The sequence below is a fragment of the Akanthomyces muscarius genome, chromosome 6 (genome assembly GCF_028009165.1).
Source record: "Akanthomyces muscarius strain Ve6 chromosome 6, whole genome shotgun sequence".
In the NCBI taxonomy this organism is placed as follows: domain Eukaryota; kingdom Fungi; phylum Ascomycota; class Sordariomycetes; order Hypocreales; family Cordycipitaceae; genus Akanthomyces; species Akanthomyces muscarius.
In genome coordinates this window covers 1,725,548-1,739,775 of record NC_079246.1, presented here as the reverse complement: position 1 = coordinate 1,739,775, position 14,228 = coordinate 1,725,548, and the positions used below count along the sequence as shown (strand labels likewise).

At 54.9% G+C, this 14,228-nt stretch overlaps 5 protein-coding genes across 7 annotated transcripts; 1 reads left to right on the top strand and 4 right to left on the bottom strand.

Moving 5' to 3' along the window:
• Positions 1-6: 6 nt before the first annotated feature.
• LMH87_000603 (uncharacterized protein) lies at positions 7-1,437 on the bottom strand (the record flags this gene model as incomplete). The annotated part of the gene is made up of 2 exons (XM_056198535.1): positions 7-391; positions 455-1,437. 2 exons carry the CDS (start codon positions 1,435-1,437, stop codon positions 7-9), a joined length of 1,368 nt encoding a protein of 455 aa, XP_056055476.1.
• Positions 1,438-2,015: 578 nt separating this feature from the next.
• Positions 2,016-3,961, bottom strand: LMH87_000602 (uncharacterized protein; the record flags this gene model as incomplete). The annotated part of the gene is made up of 5 exons (XM_056198534.1): positions 2,016-2,301; positions 2,355-2,689; positions 2,742-2,874; positions 2,922-3,526; positions 3,956-3,961. 5 exons carry the CDS (start codon positions 3,959-3,961, stop codon positions 2,016-2,018), a joined length of 1,365 nt encoding a protein of 454 aa, XP_056055475.1.
• A 535-nt stretch (positions 3,962-4,496) lies between these two features.
• Positions 4,497-6,612, bottom strand: LMH87_000601 (uncharacterized protein; the record flags this gene model as incomplete). The annotated part of the gene is made up of 2 exons (XM_056198533.1): positions 4,497-6,363; positions 6,416-6,612. 2 exons carry the CDS (start codon positions 6,610-6,612, stop codon positions 4,497-4,499), a joined length of 2,064 nt encoding a protein of 687 aa, XP_056055474.1.
• Positions 6,613-7,041: 429 nt separating this feature from the next.
• Positions 7,042-10,774, top strand: LMH87_000600 (uncharacterized protein; the record flags this gene model as incomplete). The annotated part of the gene is made up of 2 exons (XM_056198532.1): positions 7,042-10,646; positions 10,711-10,774. The coding sequence occupies 2 exons, from the start codon at positions 7,042-7,044 to the stop codon at positions 10,772-10,774; spliced, it is 3,669 nt and encodes a 1,222-aa protein (XP_056055473.1).
• A 280-nt stretch (positions 10,775-11,054) lies between these two features.
• LMH87_000599 (uncharacterized protein) lies at positions 11,055-13,458 on the bottom strand (the record flags this gene model as incomplete). Of its 3 annotated transcripts, XM_056198531.1 has the most annotated exons (11): positions 11,055-11,080; positions 11,128-11,259; positions 11,316-11,575; positions 11,646-11,959; positions 12,019-12,134; positions 12,185-12,284; positions 12,370-12,397; positions 12,504-12,526; positions 12,584-12,803; positions 12,882-13,276; positions 13,330-13,458. In XM_056198531.1, the coding sequence occupies 11 exons, from the start codon at positions 13,456-13,458 to the stop codon at positions 11,055-11,057; spliced, it is 1,743 nt and encodes a 580-aa protein (XP_056055471.1). The 3 variants fall into 3 exon arrangements, with proteins under 3 accessions (XP_056055471.1, XP_056055472.1, XP_056055470.1); XM_056198529.1 differs by lacking the exons at positions 12,370-12,397; positions 12,504-12,526; positions 12,584-12,803; positions 12,882-13,276; positions 13,330-13,458 and having other exon boundaries at positions 12,019-12,121; positions 12,185-12,237; XM_056198530.1 differs by lacking the exons at positions 11,055-11,080; positions 11,128-11,259; positions 11,316-11,575; positions 11,646-11,959; positions 12,019-12,134 and having other exon boundaries at positions 12,269-12,284; positions 12,370-12,431; positions 12,494-12,526.
• Positions 13,459-14,228: the final 770 nt, after the last annotated feature.

The window sequence follows — 14,228 nt, the reverse complement described above, 5'->3', positions numbered from 1 at the left end:
CCCTGTTTACGCGGGTGGTAAAAACGAAGAAAACAGCACAGCCTGTATGCCACCATACATGACCATGAAGATGACGGCTGCCCGTCCCGTACTCCGGCTCGACTTGTCCACCAGGCATGCCGCGATCCACCAGTACCACACGACATAGCCCGACGCCAGCCGCGAGATGACCTGCACGTGGTAGCTCGTGAGCGCGAGGAGCGCGACGACGGCCTGGCTGGCGGCGAGCGTCTGCACGAGCACGCGGTGGTCCGCCGCCGCGGACGCCATGACCCTGGCGGGGTTGCGCAGCATCTGGTACCCGGAGACGAGGAGCAGCGTCAGGACCGGCGCGGCGAGGATGAAGAGCGGGATCTGGTTGGGGGTCCAGTAGCGGAGGAAGCCGACGTTCCTAATCGTCGCAGCATATATAAGTAACGAAGAAACCAAAGCCACCATGTTAAGATGAACTTACCAATAGACGTCTTGGACGTAGCTGTAGATGCTCGGCACCGTCTTGTCACACCAGGGCGGCCGTAGAAGGCCCTCTGGTCCGGCACAGTAGATGCTATAGGCAACATACTGCGGGATGACGCTCCCCAGAGCCACCAAGATGCCGCCCGCGGCCGCCGCTCCCGCGGCGACCACCGGAGCGACGCCCGGCGTCTGCACAAACGCACCCGCCGCCTGCAGGGCCTCGACCGCGAAGAGCAGGCCGCTCGCGAGCCCGTTGCTGCGGATCGCCGTCGCCAGGCCCAGCACCGCGCCCGCCACGAGCACCGCCAGGCTGCGCGCCAGCGATCCCCGCGCGCGCTGGTAGCCCGCCGCGAGGGCCCAGACGGCCACAAACGACAGCGCGCTAAACGGCGCCTCCGCGTACGGCGCCGAGAGGAACACGCCGGCGGGGGAGACGACGCACAGCAGGCCCGCGAGGAGCGCGAGCCGCTTGTTACTACCGCTCAGCAGCAAAGTCAGGCGGTACACCGCAAACACAGCGACGCCGTGCGACGCGTGCGCGAGCGCGACCCCCGCGAGGGCTTCCAGGTGCTCTCCCTCGCCGGCGGGAATGGCCAGGAGCACGCGGGTGCGGCCCGCGACCCAGCGCAGCGCCAGCGCGAGGGTCGGGCTGAACGCCCACTCCTGCTCGTAGACGTAGCCGGCGCGGGCGCCGTGCACAAAGTAGATGGCGTCCCAGCGGGTGAGGCGAGCGGCGAGCGTGGCGCCGAGGCTGGAGGGAGGGGAGGAGGAGGAGGAGGAGGAGGAGGAGGAGCGGAGGAGTGAAAATAAAAGCGAGGTAGACGTGTCGTAGTCGGGTCCGACGAGGGCGCCGAGGGATAGCAGCAGGATAAGGGCCTTCCAGGCGATAAAGGCACATGTGAGGGTGGGAAGCGCCGCGGGTAGCGAGGAGGAGCGCGCTGCTGCTGCTGCTGCTACTGGCGCGGCGGACTTGGGTGCCATGGCGGCGTTGGCGTCCGAGGCGGTGGATTTCAGAAGTCACTGTCTTGAGTTATCGAGTCATTGGGGGAACGCGATTGTGTCTAGTGCTTCTTGGCGGCTTCTGAGTGCTCTCAAAGGATACTGGTGATGATGGTGTTGTTATCCGTAGTTGGAGAAGCTTCACGTTAGGAGGTGGAGAGTGGAACCACTTGAGCTATACGCCGTTGCAATGCTACTCCGAGTTTCGTAATTAATAAACGTTTGTTTCGCCAACAGTGCAGAGAAGGACAATCTAGTCATTTTAATTTGGACTTCCTATTGACTTTTTTAACCCATCTGTTTATGCTACTTATAGTGTTGGTGAAACTTGCTGTACTCCCCGAGCCATAGTCAAAAGCCCGCATTGAAACAAGACGAAGCATGTAGAAGTTGCTACACACCGTATTAAGAAAACTCGACATGTAAGAAACGACAGAAAAAAGAAAAACAAACGATTGTACCCTGACGCCAGCATGTGTAATACTCCCTAGTTACTTTCTCCCGAGTCGATCCATGGTATCTTTGCAGCCCATTTTTTTCTTGTTCAAAAGAGTACCCCCTCAGCGGAGTCCAATCACGGACATCTCCAGCGTCCATACGCGTCGGATCCAAACCTTGAGCTGACCCTGGACGCCGTCGACATTGTCGAGCTCAATGCCCTCCCACCAGCATCGTCGCGCGGGCTTGCGCCAAAACAGCAGGAGCTTCTGCGCCATACCCATCGCATTGTTGCCCAGGTCGCTGCCGCGGATGTCGCTTCTCAGCCGGGTCAGCGCCAGGCTACAAATGACGGCCTTGTTGGGCTCGCCGGCTCGGTGGCCCCAGCAGTCGTCGTGGTTGAAACCACTGCAGAAGGGTTAGCATGTTCTAGTCACGTTCAAATGGCGATTGGTGCGTACCCAGCAGTCAGCATCTCAATAAGATGTGCCTCGGTGGTTCCAGGCTCGTCACTGCGCTTCAGGCCGGAAAAGATGCCGTCTTGCTTCTGGAGGGCTTGCGCGGCAGCTCTCTTGACCTTGATCATATCCGCTTTTGTTATGTCCGCTTTAGGAGGAATGACATAGAAATCAAGATCTTCTCTGAGAACAATGATACCGGCTCGCTTAGACGCGTCATCGCGGGAGTCCAGCCCGTGCGAGTCGCCGTCGTTTGAAGCGCCCTCCGAGTCCATGGGTATCGACTGCGCAACATCACGGAAGAAGTCGAGCATGTATTGAAGAGACACAGGGTCATACTGTGCCTGGGTTAGCATTCGACAGGACTTCATGAGAAAGGGGATGTCATACATCGACTTGCACCGCATCGTCGTTGGGGCCACCCATGTGGCCTTCTGGGAATAGACCATTGGGGAAAAGAGACAGCAGCACAAACTCGGGGAGCGTGAGCAGCTCATCTCTGGATAGTACAAATCTGGTACCACTGTAGTCTGTTAGAAAAAACTAGAATTGTATTTATATAAGACTTACCGAAGGTCCATCACAATAGTCTCATCGGCGCCCACATCTCCAATGGCGTTGATGGGGGGTCCACCCTGCTGGACCTGAGTAATAATACTCGACGTTCCTCCGGCGGCAGCCATTAGAAATGTAAAGGATTGAAGCGGGCTATCTCCTTCGGTATACGCCGGCGGCGGTTCTGCGTCGTCGTCTTTGCCGCTAGAATCGGCCTTAGTATCGTTGGGGAGAGCGCGTTTGGTCTCCTGAACAGGGTCCTGAAACGCTCGTCCTGCGCCCTGGTCGGGGTCAAAGGGTGTAGACTCTTCGAGGCTGGACGAGTAGGCCGGCGCTGCGACAGAGCCCGATGCAGTTGCTTCTTCGCAGACGACGGCGGGATGAAACTTGCGAACGGGTCGCTCTGGGAGCTCTAGCGATGTAAAGAGCGACGAAAAGGCCGGCGGCCGGGGCGAAGACGAGGCCTCGGAGACGGGGTACTGCGGCGGGGGCGGCGAGTGCTCGGCGACGTCGTGGTCGGCGGCGGAGGACGTTCCCTTGGCGGCGCTCTCGAGGCTGGCGACGCGGTGCACACGAGTCTCAGCTGACTCCGGGGAGGCTGAAGGCCCTATTGCAGCTTCCTGTGATGCAGACAATGTGGCGGATTATCGACGGCGCGCTAGAGTAGGCTGAGGAGCGGTTGTTGTGCGTTTCCGGCGACAGTGCGACAGCGAAAACACGCAAGAAAAAGCACGAATGTCTGGAAGACCCTATTGTCTGTCGATGCGAGTGCAACGGCGCGAGTGGGTCGTCTCAACACGGACAGCTGATAGGCGGGCGGAATCAAATCGTCATCGAGTAACAGCGGGCGCTATGTATGTGTCGAGATGAAGCAGCGGCAAGAGAGTACGGATAGCTGTGTTGGCTATTGAATGGACGTCGGTCTGAAGGCCGGCAGTTGAATGATGGGATACGGTGCACGGATCGCAATAGCGGTGGACACTGAGGGCGGCTAGGTAGGTATGTAGCGGTCGTCAGGCTATCCTAGGCAGGGAGCGATAGCAGCAAACAGACATGGGCTGTGCAAAGGTAAATTCGGCTTGCTTTCTGGCAGGATGAGACCGTCAATAGTCGCCGTTGGGATACAGCCCGTAGAAGACTGGTGGGGATTCAAAGCTGGGGGTGCAGATGGTGATGCTGGAGACGAACGAAATGAAGGCAGAGAGGAGAGAGAGATAGCGGACCGGGTGGAGAAGCAAACAGGTGTCGGGGTTGGTTGGCAGAGGTCCTTCATTTGCTCAGTGGGCGCTAATTAGATACCTAGGGTAGGTACGCCAGGTCTGGGCGCCCAACAGTGGGCCAATCTGCGCTGGGGGATGGGCATGTTGCGCTGTAAATTAGGCTCTGAGCCGGTGACAGCAACATTGCAGACGGCAGCAGCCAATCGCATGCCCTCAACGTGCCATCCTAACCGCCTGCAACCTGCACCAGCCGTCTCATCACATTTCATTGCATCCTGATAATAAGATGCATCCAAATCTCATCGACCGTGTCTCATAATGTGTATTTCTCAGGGTATCTGTCGCTGCATAAAATGGCAAATCTATATATCTAGTCCTCCTCATCGTCGCTGTCTCCAAACACGGCTTTTAGCAGGTCCTGGCTTGCGGCGCTGGCCTCGACAGCCTCGTTCTTTTCTGGATCAATCTTTGCCGGCCCAGGCCGCACTTGGCCGTGAGCGACCTTTGCTTCACCCTGCTGTCCAGGCGCTGCGCCTGCGCTCCCAGAAATAAGCAGCTGTTGGGTTGGCTCCTGAGCACGAGCTCCTCCGGCTGTGGCTCTGGCACTATCTGGATCATGGTCTGGTTGCGAGTGGGCCGGCGCTCGCACATTGAATCGCTTGCACAACAGTCGACTCGGATAGAAGTCGCGTACGGATCTCGTCAGCTTGCCATACATGCCAACCTTGGCCGCGTCTTCGGCGGGATCAGTGACCTTCGGCTCTGGCTGTGATATTACTTCAACCCCCTTCGTGTCTGCGGTGCCTGGCTGTGTCTTGGCTGTGATGAATCGCGAGGCCATGAACCCTGTCATCGGCTTAAATATTCGAGCGCAGTTGTAAAATTCCGTCATTTCTCGTAGGAAGTCTTCGTCTGAAAGAGCTGCGGGTTTGACAGGCAGTGGACGATCTTGGTTCGCGCCATGCTCAAGGTATGCTCGGTAACGATTCCTCTTGCGCTCATCGTCGGCATATGGACCAGATGATCCTCTAGATATCGCTGCAATAGCAGTATCTTTGTCCACTTTAGGCACTTGCTCCCAGAGGGCCTTCAGCTTCTCCTCCTCGGATAAAGCGTATCCTGCGGGCACCTCACCAAGGCCGGGAGGAAGATTGGTCTTGCCGGAGACTGTCACGAGTTTATCCCGTGTAGTGGAAGAGATGAAATCAAACACTGATTTGCCCGGCAAAGCCTTTTCGCCCAGTATGGCAGCCCTCGCCTTGGGGTCTAACGTTGAGCCCTTTGCGGCATCCGCTGCAGATTGGTAGGCGTCGCCTTCCGATTGAGATTTTGTTAACTTTGTTGAGGTCCAACCCTCAGGGACTGCAAGCGGTGCATACTTTGACAACAGAGCTGTCAGATCATCTACCGCTTTGGCCAACATAAAGCCCTCAAGCGGCAATCGACCATCCTGGCACCGTCGCAAGCTCCCACCAGCGCGAGTTCCTTTCGGTAGAAAAGTAGGCGCAGCTCCTAGGGCAGGGTTGGGAACGGCTGCTGCTTTCTTTTTCTTTTTCTTGTCGCCACCAAGAACACGATTGTAATTGATTCTCGGCCCTATTTCGTACGGATCTTCATCGTCTGAGCCATTGTCGTTCAAGGTTCCCACCCCCATGCCACCACGTTGCACGTTCGATTTGGCTTTGGGCTTGGATCCAGCAGCTGACAACTTCCTGGGGCCGAGAGATTCGTCCTCGTTTTCCTGATCACTGCCATTTTCAGGCTGTGACTTGCCAAGCTTAGCTTCGCCCTGATAGCCGAGACCCATTCGGTCTGTTTTCCGCACGAACCGGATCATGTTCGTATCGTCGGGTGCGAATAAAAAGGTAGCATCGTCTGACTTTGACGAAGAATTATTGTCCAGTCGTGCTGTCCGCCGAACCTTAGGCCCTATTCCTTGTCCATCCTTCCACCCCATCCTGCGCAGCAGCTTCAAGCCCATGGTATCACCTTCAGCCTTGAATAGTCCCGTTAAACCGCCAGCATGTCCCTGGTCATCGCCGGAGGCACCAAAGCCAGCGAATGCTTGTGCCGTCTTGAGCTGCTGCGCCTCGGCGGCGTCTGCCAGATCTTCGTCATCCATGAATTCTTGCGCTCGCTGTTCAATGGTTCGTTTATCGGATTGATTTCGGTTGCTGCGGCTGGATATGAATGTGGAAGGCGTCCAGCCTTCTTTCGAGCCGACTGTGTTGAAGTATCTATCCAGGTGCGTCAGCAGTGCGCTCTTCAATGTGATGCAATGCAACTCACCCAGCACTCCAGCCACCGGTGAATGCTCCATGCAATCTCTTTCGACCTCGCTCGTCTCGAACATCTTGCTTCCAGAGAGGTAGATAGGACCCATCATCACGGCCTTCTGTTTCGTCTGGCAGCGGGGTGCCGAAGACAGCATACGGTGCATGCTGGTCCGCTTCGAAGGTCGTGCGGGAGCGCTTGTATGAAGACATGGTGTGCGGGAGGAGATCAGTCTCTACCCCTGCGTGAGGGGCACTCGCAATTCATGTACGGGTCGCGCGGTTCGTCACGAGTTGGTGCGACGTTCTTTTCCGGAGCGCAACGCAGTAAACAAATTCGACGGAGCTGACCTGCATCGTTATCGATAAAGGCGACCGCCGAGCAAGTGCAGGAGAAATGACGTTCCGACACAAGCTAGCTTGCAGGGGCTCACATCCACTAACAAGTACCAATACAAACAGACCGCTCAATCGCTAGCACCACCGATTAAGCAGGAGAGCTCCTCATGACCGGGGACATCTGGGAGCGACCCTGTCGACCATCCCTCTAATTCTTGCTGCTTGACAGTATCGACATGTTTCACTCCGTCTTTTAGAATTTTTTATCGGTGTCCCTCTTCGGTTTCCGTCTTCGCCTTGGCGATGGCCTTGAAGCGCAGAGACGCGATTCTGGCCGGCGCCGTCGCCTTCATTGCCTGGGGCTATGTCGTGAGCTGGTTCAGCGCCCTTCGCTGGGCAGGCTACGCCTTTGGCAGTGGTCTCCTTGTCGGGCTCGTGGCACTTTTGAGCGCCTTGTTGCTATTTGCACGCAGTCCATCTGACCGTCGACCGCGACCGAGAGCAGCCTTCTTTCTAGGCCCGCAGCGTTGGCGCGACGAGGTGGCAGCGCTGCGCAAACGCCAGACATACGAGCGTCCCTCGCTGGGTCTTCCTTCGCAGCGCGTCGCCATGGCAATCGACAACTTGCTGAACCTAATCCTTCGCGACTTTGTGAAAGTCTGGTACAACAATATTAGCCTGAACCCCGAGTTTCCAGACGAGGTCGACCGCGCCATTCGCTTGGCTATCATAAGCTTGCTCGATTGCCTTCACGACAAGGACCTGGTCGAGCTCGTGATCAGCAGGGTTGTCCCTATCCTAACATCACATTTTCGAGATTTTTACGAGGCGGAGCGATCTATTCGAGGGAAAAAGTTAAACAAATCAGTCACCGAGTCGGAAGAGCTGGATCTTGCTATTGCTGCCAAGTATAACAGCGGAAAACTTCATCCTGCGGCTTCCCTTTCTTTCCCTGACACAAAGATGGTTCAGCAAGACTATCTCAGAGGTTTGATAGCCCGTGTTCTGCCCAAAGTTATGCCTCCACATATGCTGTCGAGCAGGGCCGTCTCCATTATTGTCAAAGAAATAGTCAGCTGCGCCGTTCTCTCGCCCGTTATGCAACTTCTCTCAGAGCCAGACACTTGGAACCAGATTATGGAAAACATGGGCCGCTCGATGCTGCAGGATAGATCAACAGTTCGCAAGTTGAGGGCTGCTCTCGACCAACATGCTTCGCCTGCGCCACGGACCATTAAAGTCTCTGCAGCTCCTCGCATAGCCCCAGGCGACAGCGAGCGCAAATTTGAAAAGTTCATTCGCGCAATTCGGAAAGTAAATAACCTGTCAGATGCACGGCGGTTCAGAAACGAGGTTGCTAGTCAACTCAAGCGAGACTCGCTGGAGGAAAATCTGGATCAGGTATACCTGCGCCGACTAGAGATGGGCAAGAGGCAACTGGATCAGCGAGTGGCTCATTTGGCAGCTGGGGGGGACAGGACTGGCCACACATCTGCTCCTCAAGCCCCCAAAATGGTCAAGGCAGCTTCCACATCTCGACTTGAGAACGCTGGACTGGTAGAGCTTTTGCGTGACTCCTCTGGCCTCTCCTACTTCATGGAATTTATGGACCGACAAAAGATGATGACTCTTGTGCAGTTCTGGCTGGTGGTGGACGGCATTCGAAACCCCCTGGAAGACGACGGGCCTGATGACGAAGCGTTGCCCTCCAACTTGCCCATGTGGACGGACTCGGATCGACTAGATCTACGTCAAATCCAGCAAGCATACCTGTCAAAGCCAGAACTAAACGTTCCTGAATCCTCGCAGGCCAACGCTAGAGAATTCCTACAGGCAGGCAAGGCCGCCACCCCAGCACAATACTTCAAGGCACGCAGATCCATATTGCAAGTGCAGAGCATGGCTTTGGAGACAATGAAGAACCAGTATTTCCAAGCTTTTAAAAAGTCGGATCTGTTTTACAAGTGCTTGGCCTCGCAAGAATCAACCACCATTCCAGAGCCAGCACCCATGGCCTTGTCAGCATCCGATATGGGCACACCACGCCAGACGAATGGACGCTCGCTTAGCAAAACACCCAAGTCAAAGTCACTGGCGCGTCTAAGTGCTATTGCACGAAGAGCTGGTTCGACGTCAGATCTCACGTCTAACGACGGGGAGAGCGACGCCATGGACCCGCTGGCTGCCACCAGAAGATCTTTGGACGAGGATGCGGGCAATCCTCTATTTGATGACGACGAAATCGAGCATGACCACATGGGAGACTCCATTCCCAACATTGAACAAGAAGACGCTTATGGCAAACCTGACACGCAGGCAGTTCAGGCTGTTGAAAAAGCTCTGAATAATATCATGGAGGACGACCGGCCCCAGACAGCCGCGGACCTGCGAGCCTCTCTTTTTACAAATGAGGATAATTTTGGCAGAAGCCCTGGTGGCCTTTTCGGAGATGATGAGGACTCAACCCGAGGGTCTGTTGATGGCGGTCGGCCTACTGCCGGGAAGGAGGACAAGCCGAGTCTGTCATCCCTGGGCCTGGTGAGCGCAGCCTCACGAATTGGCGTCTTTGTGGACGACGATTTATTTGCATACGAGGACAAGCATTTGTCAGATGAAAGAGAAGATATGGAAGATGACGACAATAACGAAGACGAGGATGAAGTTCACGCTGCTGCTCCAGGTGACCTCGGTCTTGCGGAGGCCATCACAGTACTGAGCAACGACATTGACCGCCTAGCCGCGCAAGAGGCTATCATCGATTCCTTGACTAGAAAAGCAGAGTTAACTAACAACACTGCTGAGCTGCGCATTCTGTTCAAGTCGAAAGCTAGCCTGCACAGGGAAATCAGACGCAAAGAGCTCCAGCGTCAGCAGTACGTGGTGCAGGAGAGCGATAACAGCCTCTACGGACGATCCTCGGTCAAGATCAAATCTATTCAAGTTGGGCGGGAAGATGATGGCAGGGAATTCGCGCTGTATGTTATCGAAGTGCAGCGTGATGCAGGCGAGCAGATGCCTGCTGCCTCATGGGTGGTCGCACGGCGATACAGTGAGTTCCACGACCTCCACCAAAAACTGCGTTCCAGGTACCCGTCTGTCCGAACTCTTGACTTTCCTGGCAGGAGAGTGGTGATGAAATTCCAAAGCGAGTTTCTACGCAAAAGACGAGTTGCGCTGGAAAGGTATCTGCAAGGGCTTCTGTTGTTGCCAGATGTCTGCCGAAGTCGCGATTTGCGCGCCTTTTTGTCCGAGAGCGCCATCGCGCATGGCGAGAATTTGCTTGACAGAGAAGACAAAAAGGATCTTGTGAGCCGATTGTACGATTCTGTCACCGATGGCATGGAGGACATTCTAGGCAATATACCGGTGCTGGACCAAATTTCAGTGGCTGGGCAAAATCTAATTGCGGCGGCAACGAACCAGCTCAACTCAGGCCCGCTGCATACCAGTACAGAGGCTTTTCCGGCTGCGGAAGCAGAGGCGGAGCTGAACGCATTCGAGAGCAAAGAGCTGGAACCGTTTATCAAGCCAATCTGCGATATTTTCCTGGAAGTGTTTGAGCTCAATCGTGGTAACAATTGGCTGCGGGGCAGGGCGGTGGTTGTGGTGCTTCAGCAGCTGCTGGGAGGTACCATCGAACGCAAAGTACGTGACACGTTCAAGATGCTGGTGACAGAGGAGCCGCTGCTACGTTATATTGGGCTGCTTCGGGACAACATGTGGCCCAAGGGACAGCTGGTGCGAGACAAGCAGCCGCGAAGTGCGGCGGAGAAGAGGAAGACGCGGACCGAAGCGAGCCTGATGTTGGCGACGCTGCTGCCCGACCTAGCAGGCAGCGTGGTTGGTCGAGTGAACGCACAGGCAGCAAGCCGTCGATTATTTGCTACTTTTAACAACTCGAGACTCAAGTAAGTCTGACAATACGCGATATTGAGCATCCCACTGGGCGTTGGCTAACAGTCCTACTACTAGTGCGCACTTGGCATTTACAGTGCTGGATGAGATTATTGCGATACTATTTGACGATGATGTCTGATGCGATGCTGGAAAGAAAATTTGGCGAATCGGGCAGTCAGACGCGAGCCCTGGATGAATTGTCTCGCGAGCGGTGGATCGCAGAGAAGAAGTCGGTGAGCGGGAGCCACGGCAGGCGCAGACATGGATACCCCCTTGGTGTTGGTAGATTTTGAAGAAGTAATATCATAATGTACTGGACGATAATACGACGATAAAAAGCAAAGCGATGCAAGGGCGGCAACGTGACCACGTTCAGGAACTAAAGTAGCGCACCTGACTGCGTCTAGTGTTTCTCATAGTCATTCAAACTCCGCCCAATCTGGAACTACAGCTCAGGTTAGACCTGCTCCTTAACAGGCGTGATGACTGTACCCGTGCTTTCAAAAAGCTTGCTAACAAAATCAGCGAGCATTAGATCGCTACCCCGGGCACCTATGAGTCCCAGTGCAGCCGGGAGCTGCTCCTCCCTTCCCGTGTACTTGGAGATGTACGGTGTGCTGCCAGCTAAGCTGCGTTAGTTACCCATTTCTGCCATGCCACAAACGAATGGCAATAGTTACCTGGGAAAATAATCTCCGGACAGTTTCCGTATGGGCCGATATTGTAGAAAAAGAAACCCTCGCCCGTGAACTGCTGCGGACCCGCCTTGTATGTATCGCGATAATCCGGCTTGCCAGTCGTCCAGGGTAAGACCATAACGCTGCTTGAGTGCCCGTCTTCAGCGGGAGGCATGATGTGCTGGTAAAACCAGTCGTGGTACACTTTGAGGCGCCGGCCGCCTTCGACCTGCTGTTCCTTTGTAACGGTTGGCGTGTACTCCCTACAAGAGAGTATTAGTAGGCATGAATCTTTGCGGCATGGTAGAGTTCTAGGTATATGCTGGTACCTACACTTTGAAGCGGATCTGTGGGTTGAGAACGGGAGGCTTGCCCATCTTCTCTGTATACTCATCAATGAATGGCTTGAGGAGCCCCAGCCACTGGTCGCGGTTTGCGGACCACGCGAAAGCCGAGTGCATGTACTCGCTCAGAGATTCATCTACACCGTCGGGACGATGTTTCTCCCAAGTATCGGCGAGATGAATGTTGGTTCGCTTAATGCCCAGGAAATTTTCCACTCGGACTATGAACGTCTCAAAGACCTCCTGGCTCGCTTCGTCCTGGACCGGCCAATAATCACTTGGGCAGATTAGCGTCACAGGTTTCTATAGGTGAAAATCGTTAGTTGCGACAGATACTGTGGATAAATTCGAAAGTGTCTTGCCTCGTAAGTCTTGTTAGCAGTCTCTGCTGATCCGTAGAGTGCTTGCGCCAGCACTTGGTACTCTGCGGCCGACCGGGCGAAGCCGCCAATCGTATCCCATTTCCTGTTATTGGACACTACATTAGTTTGCAAGTAGTCAAAAGAGAATAGAAATTAACCGGCTCACGAGCTGTACGGGACGACACCGTTTGTGCTTGTCGCCCCCAGCGTGGGACGCATCGCGAAGAGGGCATGGGCAGCAGCTGGTGATCTAATGCTTCCCAAGGCTACAATCAAGCAAGTACAATGAGTCAAGTTGATCAGAAAGGCCGTTAAATTGATGGAATGTATTGTTGTACGCGATAAACTCACTATCGGCGCCAAGAGAAAAGTCCAGCCACTTGTAGGTTGCGACCGCAGAAGCACTGCCGGAGCTGCTCCCGCTCGGCGTCAGGTAACCGTCCCCGCGAGGGTTGAACGGTCCATGGTAATCAACATAATCGCACGTCGGCCACTCAGAATCGGCAAACTGGGAGCTCTTTAGCTTGCCGACAACCACAAACCCCTGGTCTATGAGTCGCCGTACAGTTTCGGCCGTTTCCTCTCTGACAGGGTGCAACTCGGTGTATGCACGGGACGAAGCTCCAGTCTTGAGGCCCTTGACATCAATAATATCCTTGATAGCTAGTCGCAAGCCTGCGTAGGGCTTGGTTTCTGTTTTGTTGTAGTAAAGTCGCGACGGAACGGCGACGGTAAGGGCAGACGGAAACTGCTCTCCGTAAGCTGCCGCATCAATCGGTCGGAATCTTTGCCAGAGTGTCAATACGTTATAGAGTAGAGAGACATATGGTATAGAAAAAAGCGATTAAAGCGACACTACTTACCCATCGTCGTCATCCGTGACGGCCGAGACCATGAAAGCACCTGCAGAATCTGGGTAGAGCCGGTAGGCCTGGTACAAGCGGCCGTAATGGACAAAGTAGGGCCCTGGAGGTAATTTGTTTTGGGCTAGACTGGCGGGTATCAGACGCAAATTGGTTATCCCCAGCTCCTGAGCTGCCACTTTCTGGGATTTTGAGAGTGTATGGAGATCCTCTGGCGCCTGAATGATGACATTTTCTGAAAAGTCGGCAGACCAGACGTCATCAGCTTGAGCAAAGACATCAAAAGCGGACTGCAGCTCTTGGGCGAGATTCAATTTCGGGTCTTGCAAGGCGACTACGGTGCAGGGTAATGCAACTGGGCTTTTGTCAAAAGCGGGGGATTCCAACTTGTATTCCTACGAAAATCAGTTGAGCCGGACCACACGAAACGGCAGAGACGATGCCCTACATCAGGGAGAGGGTGCATGTAGCAGGCAACCTCTCCCAGTCTGATGACTGTTGACATGTACGGTGTTGTCAACATGGCGGCAGGTAGCTGAACGGCTGCTAAAAGTATGAACAGGGTTGCCGCGACCATGGTCGATTCCGCTACGCAACGGCGTAAGAACAAAGAAGGAACTGGGAGTTGGATGTATCTACATGCAGAGGCGCCGTTGAGCTCTGGTGTATATTTATCGGTAGACAAGGGATCTTGCCGGCTGACGGCCTACGGGTCGACGTGCGTGTAACGCTCTCGGGAATACTGGGCATGGGATTGACAGTGATTGCACTGCAGGTGTCCGTACACAAGGGAAAAACAACAAGCGAGCACGCCTCACCGCCCAAGAGGGTTATTCGAAACACAAACATCAGCCACGCAATGCCTGGGCACTGCACCTTTGCCAGGATGCCTGGAGGTACCTGTGCGCCTACGAATTTGCAAAACGTACCTATCTAGCAGTGATGTGCAGCAATACCACTATTTAGGCAAGACAGGCATTTATGGATGACAGCTATTTTAGCAGCAAGCTGTGCAGCGTATCACGGGTTTTGAAATTTGGGGCCGGGGCGAGTGTAACGGGAACATCGACCGGCCCGGACAGCCTCACGGCTAGCCTGTTGCCTAACAGCCTCTGCAGCGACCCAGCTGCCAGTGGACGTCGGACCTCGTCGCCCGCTAACAAAGCCACTAAAATCCCGACACTCTACTGAGGAGTGACTAGTTAGACTCAGTGGGAGTGCTAGTTAAGTGGCGGGTATCCGTCTGCCTCCACATGGTGTAGTTGTCTCGCCCCTTGACCGTTCCTGTTGCGACGACTGATGAAGAGAGAAAAGAAAAGAAAAACCAAGTACCTTTCCTCTTGCTGC